Source organism: Typha angustifolia, chromosome 8 (assembly GCF_048772165.1).
Source record: "Typha angustifolia cultivar Huaian chromosome 8, ASM4877216v1, whole genome shotgun sequence".
In the NCBI taxonomy this organism is placed as follows: Eukaryota; Viridiplantae; Streptophyta; class Magnoliopsida; order Poales; family Typhaceae; genus Typha; species Typha angustifolia.
The window spans coordinates 10,210,810-10,225,009 of record NC_133246.1 but is presented as its reverse complement, the minus strand read 5'-3'; the positions used below and the strand labels follow the sequence as shown (position 1 = coordinate 10,225,009).

At 39.3% G+C, this 14,200-nt stretch overlaps 1 protein-coding gene across 1 annotated transcript; it reads right to left on the bottom strand.

The window, feature by feature from the left end:
* Positions 1–1,306: 1,306 nt before the first annotated feature.
* On the bottom strand, positions 1,307–3,006 carry LOC140764556 (mitogen-activated protein kinase kinase kinase 18-like). The gene has a single exon (XM_073103172.1). The coding sequence runs from the start codon at positions 2,666–2,668 to the stop codon at positions 1,307–1,309; it is 1,362 nt and encodes a 453-aa protein (XP_072959273.1). The 5' UTR covers positions 2,669–3,006.
* Between the last annotated feature and the right edge of the window lie 11,194 nt (positions 3,007–14,200).

The window sequence follows — 14,200 nt, the reverse complement described above, 5'->3', positions numbered from 1 at the left end:
TTTAAATACAAAATTTTGGCTACTTATTTCTCAATTTTTTCTTTTATATATTATTTTGATCGGATTGGAGGAGTGTGGTACTTAAAAGAGAAACGTTGAAGGTCTATGCTATCTTGCAATGCAAAAACAAAGTTATGAGTTATACTTAGAGAAAAGAGAGGCTGATAACCTTATATAAAGAATGTCACTTTCCTTTAGCTCTATGCTTCGATGTGACTTATAAGCCAGAGTTTATTATCTTTTTATATTATTATTTATATTAAATAATATTTATTTTTTATTTTTAAACACAAAACTAGATTTACTCTATGCATAAATATTATATGTTAAATTTCAGAAATAAACAACTAACAAAAAAAAAAAAAAGATTTTCAATAGAGGTAGGAAGTCAAAAAGAGTGGAGAAAGGGGTGGGGTGGGATGCAGCAAACATTGGTAGAAAATTGTGGGCATCAGGTCAGCTAGTATTAGAGAAGGGAAGAGGGTTTTAATTGTCATCTAAGGGTATTTTGGTTGTCACAGAAATTTATTTTAAGTTGTCATGTATTCTTAAGTGTGAATAAAAAAATTTATAAAAATAGGTGATTGTTTAGAAGGTGAAATGGAAATTATTCCTAATATTTTTTGTCCTTTGCTTCATTTGACTAACATAAGTTGCGACTTCTATCTCAATTCTTTATTTCTTCCTAACGTTGACAGCCATTAAATACAGCTCTCTCCCTCACCCACACCGCGCCTAAGCCCACAACAGCAGTCATCCACAAACTCTTCCCTACTCAACACCGCACACGTTCCTCTGATACGCGCGCTTTGCCATGTCTTGTTACACGCAACAGCCTAGCTAGTTTCAATGAAGCCCAAAAGGCCTACTGGTTCGTGCATCTTTAGGAGCTAATTGGTAAAATCTTGATATGATCTCATCCCCCTCTTGATTCAATTGCCAATTACATCAAAAGTTAGTTTTTTTCTTTTCTGCAGGCACTTATATATATATGAGAAAATTTGTGGATTTACCCCAAGTAATGAAATAAAAGGAGACAAGGGAAGCTAGATGTCCCAACCTGGCCTAAGATGAGAACTAGAATATAACAGCTAATGAATCGATCTAAAAGAAAACATATTTTAACTTTGATGGCATCAGTAGGAAAAAGTGTCCGATTGAAAATTAACTCATAGCTGCAGCAAATCTGGAATATGGCTGGCGCATTGGGGGCATACCATTAAAAAAATAATCACTAATATTTTTAATCTGATCCGCCTGTTTCAACCATCCTCTACTTATCGATTTAAACATGACACATGGCAGATCACCGAAAGAAACACAGAAAAGTAACCAGCCAAACTGGACTAATATTAATGTGAAAAGAGCCACTTGGAAATCTCAAACTACTCTCCTTGCTTATGTTTACTAAATTAGTATTACTGTTACAATAGCTTAACTCTCCTTTACAGCTAAACAACTCCTTTCCTTTCCCATATCTCTCCACATTATCATTGTAATTAAAAAAACTATAGGGATGTAAAGTGCGGTGGAAGTCCTGCGTTTCCATGGGATTAGCACTTAAAATTAACTCTCTATTACAACTGTTTGTACCAATTGGGACTGCAATTCTGCTCTCCTCTGTTTTCTGGTAGCCCACGCTTTCCCTTCCGTCGCTTCTAACCGTGATCCAGTTCTCATCCCACGTCCAATTAGGAGCCGCGAAGTTGCCACTATTCAATAGCTTTAGCCTCTCCATTGGATCCTTCGCTTCCTCTATTTCCTCTTCCATGGGAGTTAACGACTCCCAGAGGCATTGATCAAGAATGCTCTTTGGAGATACCCAGAAGTCATCGATACTCGTTTCCGTCAGTACACAATTGGATGGCGAAGCTACGAAAGGATGCTTCAGAAGTTGCTCCGCCGTCCACCTCTCATTGGAATCTCTCTTCAAGCACTTGCATAAGAAATCTCTCCCCTCTTCCGAGATCCAACTAGGAATCTCAGGGACATCAGAAGAGAAGGCAATATGGTGGAGAACAGAGAGTGGATCCGAGACACCAACCCACGGCGCCCGCCCGGTTGCCATCTCGACTACGGTGCAGCCGAGAGCCCAAATATCCGCTGCCGTCCCCTGCTCTTCTCCTCTTGCAACCTCCGGCGCCATGAAAACCGGCGTTCCCCTTAGTTGAACCCCTCCATTTCCATCGTTGTCAGCTTCGGCCGCCACCCGTTTCGAGCAGCCGAAGTCGGCGATCTTGGCATGACCTTCCGACCCGATTAACACATTCTCACCTTTGATGTCGCAATGCACTACGCCGTTCTTGTGGATGTAAGCCAGCCCGCACAAGATCTCGTAAGTGCGGAATCGAATTGTACGCTCGTCGAGGCGGCCTCCTTGCTTCTTGATCTCGCTGGACAGCGATCCACCAGGGGCATACTCCATAAACAGATTGTAGCATAGTTTGTTAGGCGTGAGTTCTCTTGTAGTGTCGAAGCCAAGGTAGGAGATAATGTAGGAAGACTTGAGACTCGAAAGGATGCTCTGCTCCATCTCGAGGATTGCAGCGTGGGCGAGTGATGCGGACTTGACTGCGAAAACTTTGCCCGACGAGCACATCGTGGCAAGGGAGACAGTGGCGGATGCGCCGCGGCCTAGTGTCGGGCCTCGACACCATTCCCCCACCATCGGTAAGGAAGAGGGTGAAAGATATGGAGCAGAGACGGAGGTGAAATTTTTGATTTAGTTGGCTTGTTCACTTCGTAGTTCGGACTAGTACATATATATATATTTTAGAAGGCAAAGGATGCTTTGATTTTGTTGGCGGAAGTCTACCTTCCGGATCTTGGCTGTCCGAATAAAGGAAGAGGAAGAGTCCACGCTGTCATCAGGCAGCCGTCCGCGCTTCGATAGAAAGCTTCTTAGCTGTGCTTTCTCCACGTGTCGTAAATTGACGAAAGAGTTTGGCCAATGAAGGCCAACAACCTATTCGGCAAAAACAAGTAAAGGTGCAGAGCTCGCTCAACTATGTTTTAACATAGAAGGATTAGTTGATAAAATTGACACGTCAGGGCACAAGGTCTGGTAAGAATCTTCTACAATTTTTCCAAGAGATTTGATTCTTCAGTAGTACTGCATAATACTAATAAAAAAAGCACTTCTTGAATTAATTAAAAGTTATTTATATATTTATGATCCAAACAGGTCTCAAATTTGTGACCGACGATGACAGCAATGGTGGCTCACAGGTTACTGTTTCTTTCTGCAATTGTTTGACGATAATATTACTTCAGATGTGCATATTCTTTGGAAGAAGGTGGTAAACCTAAGTGGACGTATTGAATTGGAAGATTTGGAACACAAGCGAAGAGAGGCGGGGAATATGCCATCGGTGCCAGCTACCAGACGCTAGGCATATCCATTTATTGCGCCAAAATTAAAGAAAGGATTGAGTGTGGCATGGGACAGGGAGGTTGCAGATTTGAGGTTGCTGTTATACCAAATTTGCACAGTTAGATCTTGTGTTAACGAAGCCACGCGTAAAAGAATAAAGACTGTGGGCGAGCTAACGAAGGTATGGCCTTTGCATCTTGGATTTATGTTAAAAGTGATAAGGAGATCTCTGATGTTCAAATGGGATATCGTCGACAAATTGAGTGATGGATGATTTAAGAGCGCAGAAATTTAAGAGGTGACGTGTTCAACTGTATAGCCAAACGATAAGAGGAGCATCGAATTTATCCCTTGGGACATGGTTCGTGTTCCCCTGAAAATTGTCTTTTTGTATTTGCGTCGAGCTGGGCTGGCAGGGAAAAGGAAATTCGAACCTCTCTTACCATCACTCTTTTCTGCGTTAGTTTTTTCTTTAGTTTGTATATTGGATTAGATCTGAATGCATCAGTGTTCCCATGATATTTACGAGGAATATGGAAAGTTGCTACGAGACCATCAGATATCATCTGAATATTATCAATTACTTGATATACGCTAAAAAAGGTCACATCCTCAACGAATGCTCTCTTCTGTAGTGCCTTCAGGTGTTTCTTCTCCACTAGTGTGATGGCCTGATGGGCACGGCGCTCCAAATAAATCCAATATTTTTCTCATCCCAAAAACTAAATAACTAAATAATAATTTTAAAAACGGTACAGCAACTAAATAATAATTTATCTTATTCTGATTAATAATTTATTATTCTCTCCATTTTTAATCTGTATAATCTTTAAAAAATAATTTAATAATAACTTATAATTATTATTTTGTCCTTAGATAAGATAATACTTAATTACACATCATTTCAACTACTTAAAATTTTCTCTTCTATTTATCTTCTCTTAAATATTAGTTGTCTCATCTATAGTTGATATTCTATTTATTTTTTATTTAACTAAATTCTGCATGAAATATATATATATTAATCAGGTTTATTGCAAAGTTATTTCCTCACAATATTCGTAGATATTTATCAAGATTATTTTCTGCAGTGCAGGTTTATTGGCTGTCAACCAAATCGAAGTTTCCAAATGGAAATTAAAGAAACAATTCAGTAGCTACTTTTCTAAGCGGCTCTTGTCTCATTTGAACAGTTGCAAAATGCACAATTCACATAAAACAAGTTAATTTCTTTCAAACGACACTTGCCCTGTGTAGTACTAATAAAATCGAAAGACCCTTTCGATTCTCAAATCAGCCACACATCTCTTTCGTTCGCCCCCATTTTCTTTTCAAGCCCACTAGTCAGAAAGGAAAACGAAAATAGCTAATTGGAAATGCTAATGGCCTCCCTCCAACATCCCGTAGTACATGTTCAAATTTGAATAAGAGTATTCCCTTGAAATTCACCTAGACCTAAACAGGGATTTTACTCCACGCCTACGTAAAGCTCCCAGAGGTATTCATAAAGCATCCAACTCATATATGAGATCTAGTGAAACACTTATCTTCAAATACATGTACCATGTAATTTATTAGTTAATATTTTTACATAATATATAGGATAAAACTTAGTATTTTTACAAATAAAATATGCTAAATAGAGTCTAAATTACCACAGGCTGTAATAAGCCTTAAAATATATATCCGCACACCTCATCAAACATCTCATCAAGACAAATGTCTACGCAGAGGCAACAATTCATATAACTTATTTAACAATACTAAACAAATAAAGAAAATATAATCAGATTTTCACCAACTCCTCCACAGACTTGGAGTCATTTACTGAGCTAAAAAATGTTCTACCAAAAGATGGTGAGCATAAAGCCCAGCAAATATATATCTCTATAATCTAAACTTGATAATGGATGATGTCCCATGGTACATATATATGTCAAGATGATCATAGTAATACATTCATGCAAAATATTCATATTAATAGCTCACGTGTATTAATAAAAGAACACATGATATGTATCATTTATCCTATTAAATTATTTATATCAAACTCACACTGAGCCATATCCATAATTACCATAACATGCTCAATGAGCTATCCAACCACATAATAAATATAGACTCACACATCATTTAAAACATAGAGAAGGGATAGATATATTGCGGTACTGCCACCTGTATATGCTTGGCGACACTGCATATGACTGGTTGTTTATAGCCACCAAACTAAGGACCTCAATCGTAAGCCCATATTATCACATATAACAAAATATACACTCTGGTACCATTAGGTCTATGACCCCTACCTCTCAATCATAATTTCATATCTAGTGTTTAATCTCTATACTCAACAGTGTTAAACCTGCTCAAATCAGTGCACACGGTGCCTGGTAATTCTCTCCTAACCTCACAACTTTAATCTTGGCCGATATAAATATAAGTAACAAATATACATTCTACCTCCTAACCCTAGGCTGAGCAGGTAAACGAGCACTACCAAGATAAAACTTAACTACATGGTAATACATACAAGTGGTGTAGTAATTAATATCATCAATCATAAGACATGCACATCGAAGATATCATAATAAAATTACTCTAATAATCTGTAAATAACTATGAAGTAGTAAATTAGATATAATTATGTTGAATAGTGAATAAACTGATACGAACCAGGTCAAATAAGATCACATCAAGGGGAGATTGGGCTCAATGGTTTAAGTCTAGTTATCTTATGTGCTTATTTATTTTAATTAGAGTCTTATTAGGTTAAAATTTGATAGTCAATTAATTCAGCTATGCGCAAAAAATATTCAAAAGATATCTCACAAATTACCAAATATTACGAAACCACTTGAAGAAGATTAAATACATTCTGATCTACAACTTCTATATTCAAGGTCTCTCAAATTTGGACTCTATCTATGACAAAATGAAGAATCAATCCGAGAAGGATAAGGAAGGCTGATTTAGCTAAGTTATATTTATCTCTAAGTCATGTTTATCTCTTATGTAAGCACTTAAGGCAAATCTAGTTAAGTCATTTAAGTGATACACTTAGTTAAGATTTTTTTCTTATTGTATTAGTTGTTTATTTTTATTAAAATAAAATTTTTGTAGGTCACGTTCGAACACAGGAGAGATCACATTCTAACGCCTTTTGCGAATGCCTGCATCAGATTCGCAAATACAAAGAACGCATATTGTGCGTTTGAACGCGGTCGGGCGAGTTTGAACGCTTGCGTTTGAATGCCTGCATCATGTTCGCACATACAGAGATGGAGCTTTTGGGTGCGTTTGAACGCGATCGGGCGTATTCGAACGCGATCGACGGGAATCCTCTAGAATTAGGGTTACATATTATTTTAGGACTTATTGGCTAGCCTCTATAAATATGTGGATAGCAACCAACTTCAGGATGGAATTGGATTATTGATTTCTTGCCTCTTATCTTCTCTCTAGACTCTCTCCCTCCTTCCTTTTCACCATCCTTCCACCTCTACCGTTGGTAAGGTTTCTTCTAACTTCTAATCCCCCTCGACTATCGAGCCACCCCTTTTCTTTAGGATCTCATCCACTTTGTTCCCTTCGTCTATATCCCTTAATCACATCCACCATCCACCTTCACCTCCATACCCATCCATAACCCTAACATTCACTCCACCCGTCACCACCACCATCACCCACGTTATTCCGTATTTTAGTCCCTGCTACAGTATAAATATGTGAAGGATGTAAATACAAAAGTTGTAGATCAGGAAGTCACAAATCTAACCCAATTAGTTTTGTAATTTTTTGACTATAAAAAAATATCTGACGAATATTTTTCTACGGTTGCATGGACTGATTCCTATAATACATTCAGATCTTGAAGTAATCATTGTGTAGCCTATCTTTGGTACAAGAACCTATCAATTTGGTATCAGAGCTAGGCAAATCTCAGACCTCCATTAATGGTTGAAACAAGGAAGATGACATCAACAAGGAGACCTATAAAGAGCACACCGACAAGGGAAGACTCAATCCACGATGACCCTAACCGTGAGGCCGATTCTTTTGGAGCAACAATGGCAGGACTGAGTCAACCAACGTCCATGGGTGCAAATATGAATGAACTTAGGGGTATGTTCCAAACATTATTGCAGAGAGTTGACACAATGCAAAAGGATCACAATGAATTCAAGAAATATGTCGTGAGCCAATTGGATTCGTTATCTCCTCGATAATGATCGGAGTTTCAAGAAGGACCAACAATGGGACCTCATCGAACTGATACCTCATAGGTCCAGGTGCATCATATAAGTGTCAATGATCCCGTCTTACCTATGCACAAAGGTTTAGACTTGAACCAAGAATCTTTCACAAACTCGATAATGCTATTCGAGAGAGAACCGCACGCTTGGACTTTTCAAAATTTGAAGGCGGTGATCTAACAGATTGAGTGTTTCAAGTTGAACAATATTTTGATTATCAAGGTACAGTGGAAGATGTAAAGGTCTAGATGGTAAGCTCTCATCTCTAAGGAACGGTATTGCATTGGTATAGATCGGTTATTCATGGTGGTGGATTTCTCGATTGGGCTAATTTTTATAGGAGAATTTCACGTAGATTTAGGACAGCGGCATATAAAAATTTTGCTGCCACATTAAGCAAGATGGTTCAGAGGACGACCGTATCAAAGTACCAAGCTGAGTTTGAAAAAGTTAGTAGTCGTTGTGAGCCACCTTGGCCCTAACAGACATTGATGAACACATTTATTTCGGGGTTGCGAGAGGATATAAAAGGATGTTTGTGCTCTATGTCCTACTACTCTTGAGGAGGCCTTTGAGAAGGCTGTGAGAATGGAACAAAAGCATAGGGCTATAAAGACGGCAGCGAAAACTAATTGGGGCAACCGAGATGGGCGGTTTGCACCTAGAATGCTGGTTTGAAATTCTGCGATTTTAAAAACAACGGTTGCGAGCACTAGACCACGACCACCTCTAAGACCTTCTTTCGATGTTAGAGGATGCACAAGACCCCCATTTGAACTCTCACACCTGCCCAAGTGGAGGAGCGACGAGCGAAGGACCTTTGCTTTCGATGTGATGAGTGTTTAACCCCTGGTCATCGGTGTTCTAAACCGATCGAGTGTGTGATTGTAACAACCCAAACCCCAAAAAAAAACTAATTACATGGCACGACGTGGCCGGCCATAGTGTAGCCGGCCTCGTGCCATGTAGTGGCAGGAGGGGAGCGTGCCACACACCCCCTCGCGTCCCCGCAGCCAACCAGCTACGACTAGCTGGCCGCGGCGGGCCCCAGAGCCGCCGCAACCACCGCCAAGACCCCCCATCGCCTTCCCTCTCTCTCTTTAAATCTTTCTCTCTCTATCTCTCTTTCGGTCACTCTCTCACTCTACTCTCTCTCTTGCACTCCTTCCTCTCCTTGTTGCCGACGTCGGCCCGCCGCCACCTTCCCGAAGCCGCCGTTGGTGAGAAGCTCTTCCTCTCTCTCTCTCTATCTCTCTCTTTCTCTTTCTCTCTCTCTCTTGCCCGAGCTCGGGCTCGTCGGAGCTGAGCCGCCGACAACTAGCTGGCCAGTAGCGGCCGGTGCCCTCCCCGCCGGCCCGGGTCCGCAACCTCCTCCCTCACCTCCTCTCTTTCTTCTCTTCGTCTTCTCTTCTTCTTCTTCTTCTTCTTTCTTTCTTTCTTTCTTTCTTTCTTTCTTTTTCTCCTTCTTCCTCAGCTCCTCCTCTTTCTTTCTGCACTGTGTTGGGCTTGGCCCAGCACTGATGGCATATTTAATTCATTTATTAAATAATTATTTTATTTAGGTATTTTTCTTCTTAATTAATGTAAATAGATTATTTAGACATTAACTATTTTAATAATATTATATATTCTTCAATATAGTTATTATTAATTATAATTTGTATAACTAATGATTACTTAGGTATAAATATAGGTAATACTTATATTTATTTATTTATATCTCTATTAGATTAATATATAGATTTGTGAATTATAATTATCAAATTTATATACTAATATTTTTATGAAATACATTTTAAATAATTCTAATAATTCATTATACATTATTATTTTGTAACAAATAAAATACTAGGCTTATGTATTTATTTATTATTTTATAAGGTAATCTCTAATTAATGAAGATATAATTATAGTTAGGTTTTCATCTATATTTATATTTATATTTTTATCTGTAATTAAAAACCTAGCTAGTGATAAAGATAAGTAGAAATTCTAAAACCTTTTAAATCATCATATATTACATGAACAGATTTTAATTAGATGAACGACTAACTTTATGCTACTTAAATATTTTCAGACCCTAAACCCCTTATTTGAGACCTCGTGAATCTTGCTGGCGATGAGTGTCATTCGGTTAACTGGCGGACATAAAAGATGCATGGTTTGTGTCTTCTGATCAGACGGTGAGTAGTCTTATCCCCTAGATGCCTTTCTCAAATTAGGATATTTTATATATTATGTACATGCATGTTTTGGCCTCTAGCATAATTATATGACTTTATCTAGAGATGATTTCAGTCAAGCATATTTTATCATGCATTTAATTAGGCTGATCTAAGATATGAGTACATTGGTGATATATAGAGATGATTAGAGATGATTCTACTACTCTAATTGTATACCGAGATGATCTCTAGCGTGAGTGTGCATGTGATAGACTAGCGGGAGTATGTAAGTGTCAGATACATAGTTGGAGACTACATTGCATCATTTTTTTTCTCTTGATTCATATTCTACCTAAATTCTTGTTATGCATTGACTTGTTATCGTACTGGATATATGCATATGATCTATCATTTAGAAGGAAAGCATGAAATATGATTGATAGGATAGTTGATAGAAAGCGTGAGGATACCCGAGTAGGCGCGAGGGTTAGGACGCGCTTGGTGGATGATTGATCGCTCGACATAGTCGCGATCCTCTTGGTCTTACGTCTGAGGTCGTTAGTCTATGTGCGCAGTAGACATTCGGATACATGCCATTCATTAGGGCATATGTGGCGAGTTATTCTCACGAGATTTCTATTAGCTAGAAAGGGTGCCCGGTCTGGATGGATGTTGATACCCTAGCAGGTGGCGAGGTATAGTTATATTTAAGATACTCTTACGGGTGGTGGAATATGCTCTGAGCCTTCGGGCATGATGTTGAGACCGGGTACCGGGTGTTGACTGTGCACAGTGGTCTAGTATGATGATGACATGTAGAGATAACATTGATGATTGAGATGTTGAGAAATGCATATGATTTCATTATTATCGGATTACCTAATTATCGAGTGGTCAATATACATCATATATGGTTGCATTTGATATCATAGCATGGTTATGGTCGGCATGCATCATGTGTCATTATTTGATAGAGAGTTATGATGATCATATGACATGGAGATTTGTTTATTAATTATCGAGGATTATATACTTTTATTAGTATGACATGTTATCTACCTTTTATTTATGTATTATTGAGGATACATTCATATACTCATTCATGACATAATGCTCTTTCTGATTCATATTATCCAGTACATGATTTACTCTCTGTTTAGCATTACTGATTCGGGGTAAGGTCTATTTACTGAGCCTTTTGCTCATGAATCCTTTATTTCTTTTCTAACCCCTCAGATATGTGGTACGTGATAGCGACTCGAGATATCTTGAGAATATATTTTAGAGCGATGATAAGGTGAGCTATAGATGCGAGACGGTATAGATGATAATTTATATAGAAATTGAGTTGTACCAGTATTTGATATTTGTACTCTTTTATATTAGACGATGACTTGTATAATACAGGTCGAATCATAGCGTACGGGATTTAGATGCTGAAGTGACTACGGGATTTGACATTGCTATTGGAGACGGTATGAAGCTTAAGGCAGAGAGCTTGTGTCGCCAGATTGGTATACGGGTACAAGGACACAATATCATTGTGGACTTGTATCCGTTGGTACTGTGAGGATCAGACATTGTCCTTAGTGCTCAGTGGTTACAGAGTTTGGGATCTGTTACATTTGATTTCCGAAGCATGTGGATGAAATTTAAATAAGGAAACAAAGATGTGTGGCTTGATGGTGTTCAGTCTTCGCTGATTCCTGCGATGCAGCCTATGACGGGGCTACCTTGTGCGTATGATTTGGCCTATCTTCTTTAGTTAGGACCATAGGAGATGAGCCTCAAACAAGTTCAGGTACTACCATTGAATTGTCTAATTTATTAGATAACTTTTTTGGACTGTTTAAGGAGCCGTAGGAGTTGCCATTGAGGAGAGTGGCAGACCATCGCGTAAAGATTGTACCCGGAGCTGCACTAGCGAACGTGAGGCCATATCGGTATCCATATTTGCAAAAAGAAGTTATCTCAAAGATAGTAGCCGAGATAATGGAGCAAGGTCTCATACAACCAAGTCGTAGCTCATACTCATCCCCCATGCTATTGGTGCAAAAAAAGGATGGGACATAGCATTTTTGTGTTGACTATTGGGCGCTAAATGTTATTATCGTCAAGGACCAGTATTCTATTCTAGTTATCGAGGAGTTACTGGACGTGCTTACATGCGCGACTATATTTAGTAAGCTTGGCTTGAGGGCCGGGTATCATCAAATTAGAGTTCACCCGACGGATGTGCACAAAACTGCATTGCGGACTCCAGACGGGTATTATGAGTTCTAGGTGATGCCTTTTGGTTTCACCAATGCTCCAACTACTTTTCAAGGCCTCATGAATGATATATTTTGGTCTCTCTTGTGAAGGTATGTCTTGGTATTTTTTGACGACATTTTGATGTATAGCAAGACTAAATTGAAGCATTGGCAGTATTTGGAGGATGTGCTGAATTTATTGAAGCAAAATCATTTGAAGATCAAGAAATCCAAGTGCCTATAGGGAGTACCACAAGTGGAGTATTTAGGTCACATCATTTCAGCGGATGGTGTAGCGGTGGATCCTTAAAAGGTTGCATGTATGACCGCTTGGCCTATTCCTACTACTACCACCGGATTGAATGGATTTTTAGGGGGCTGACCGGATATTATCGATGATTCATCACTGGATATGGCAAGATTGCTACTCCATACTTTATGGGATAGCGTATACACATTCCGGTTGGATTACAACAGCCTTTACCTATATCGGACCGTGTTTGAGAGGACATTTCAATGGATTTTATAGAGGGTCTTCCGTTGGTACGTGGTTATTCCGTCATCTTTATGGTGGTTGACAGATTGAGCAAGTATGCGCACTTTTCAACATTGTCACATCCGTTTTCAGCTAAGTCGATGGTGAAATTTTTGTTAGAGATGTTGCTCGATTACATGGCATGCCACGCACGATTGTCTTAGATCATGATCGTGTATTTATGAGTGACTTTTGGACTGAGTTTTTTAGATTGTAGTGGACTCAATTGAACTTCAGTTCGGTCTACTATCCATAGATGGACAACAAAACCGAGATGGTCAATCGAGGCATTGAGCAATATTTGAGGTGCTTTCTTGGAGAGATGTCAAGACGATGGTTGAAGTTCTTACCGTGGGCGAAATGGTCTTAAAACATTGCCTATCATAGCAGCATTGGCATGACTCCATTTGAGATAGTGTATGGACGCACAACTTCGACATTATGCGCTTATGATCTAGTGACATCTGTAAATTGAACGGAGGTGGACTTAGCGTTGGTGGATAGAGACGCCACATTAAGAAGGTTGTGTGCTCATCTTAAACTTGCTCAAAACCGCATGAAGCAAGTTTATGATCATAGCCATAGGGAGCAAGAGTTTGACATCGACAGTTGGGTGTTTGTGAGGGTTCTACCGTATTGACAGGCGACCTTATATCCGATGCAAAACCAAAAGATAGCACATTGCTACTTTGGTCTATTTCAGGTGTTGGAGCGTATTGGTCTAGTTGCATATCTTTTGGAGTTGTCGGAGGGGTCGAGAGTGTATTCTGTCTTTCATGTTTCATTGCTGATGGAGCGGATTAGAGATCATAAGGTCGTTGGATCGGTTCTATCGGAGCCATTGGAGGAGACAGAGATCGTAAAGTCAGTTCGTGTAGCGCTGACGACGATATGGTACTAGATTGGAGATGAAGATTCTAGTTAAGTGGCTTGGCAAGCCATCTGATGAGGCCATATGGGAGTTGGAGATTGACATTTTGGAGCGTTTCCCTGACTTTTCACCTTCAGGGCAAGGTGGGGGAAGCGTGGTGGGCTGATACATTTAGTTAGAATTTTTTCTTATTGCATTAATTATTTATTTTCATTAAAATAAAATTCATGTAGATCACATTCGAACGCAGGAGGGGTCGCGTTCGAATACCTACATCAGGTTCGCAAATACATAGAACGCATATTGTGTCTTCAAACGTGGTCGAACGAGTTTGAACGCCTACATCATGTTAGCACATATAGAGATGGAGCTTTTGGATGCGTTCAAATGCGATCGGACGCGTTCGAACGTAATCGGCGAGAATCCTCTAGAATTAGGGTTACATATTGTTTTAGGACTTGTTGGCTAGCATCTATAAATATGTGGATGGCAGCCAACTTCAGGATGGAATTGGGTTATTGATTTCTTGCCTCCTATCTTCTTTCTAGACTCTCTCTCTCCACCATCCTTCTATCTCTACCGTTGGCAAGGTTTCTCCTAACTTCTAATCTCCCTCGACTATCGAGCCACCCCTCTTCTTTCAGATCTCAACTACTTTGTTCCCTTCGTCTACATCCTTTCCTATATCCACCATCCACCTTCATCTCCGTACCCATCCATAACCCTAACATCCACTCCACCCGTCACTACC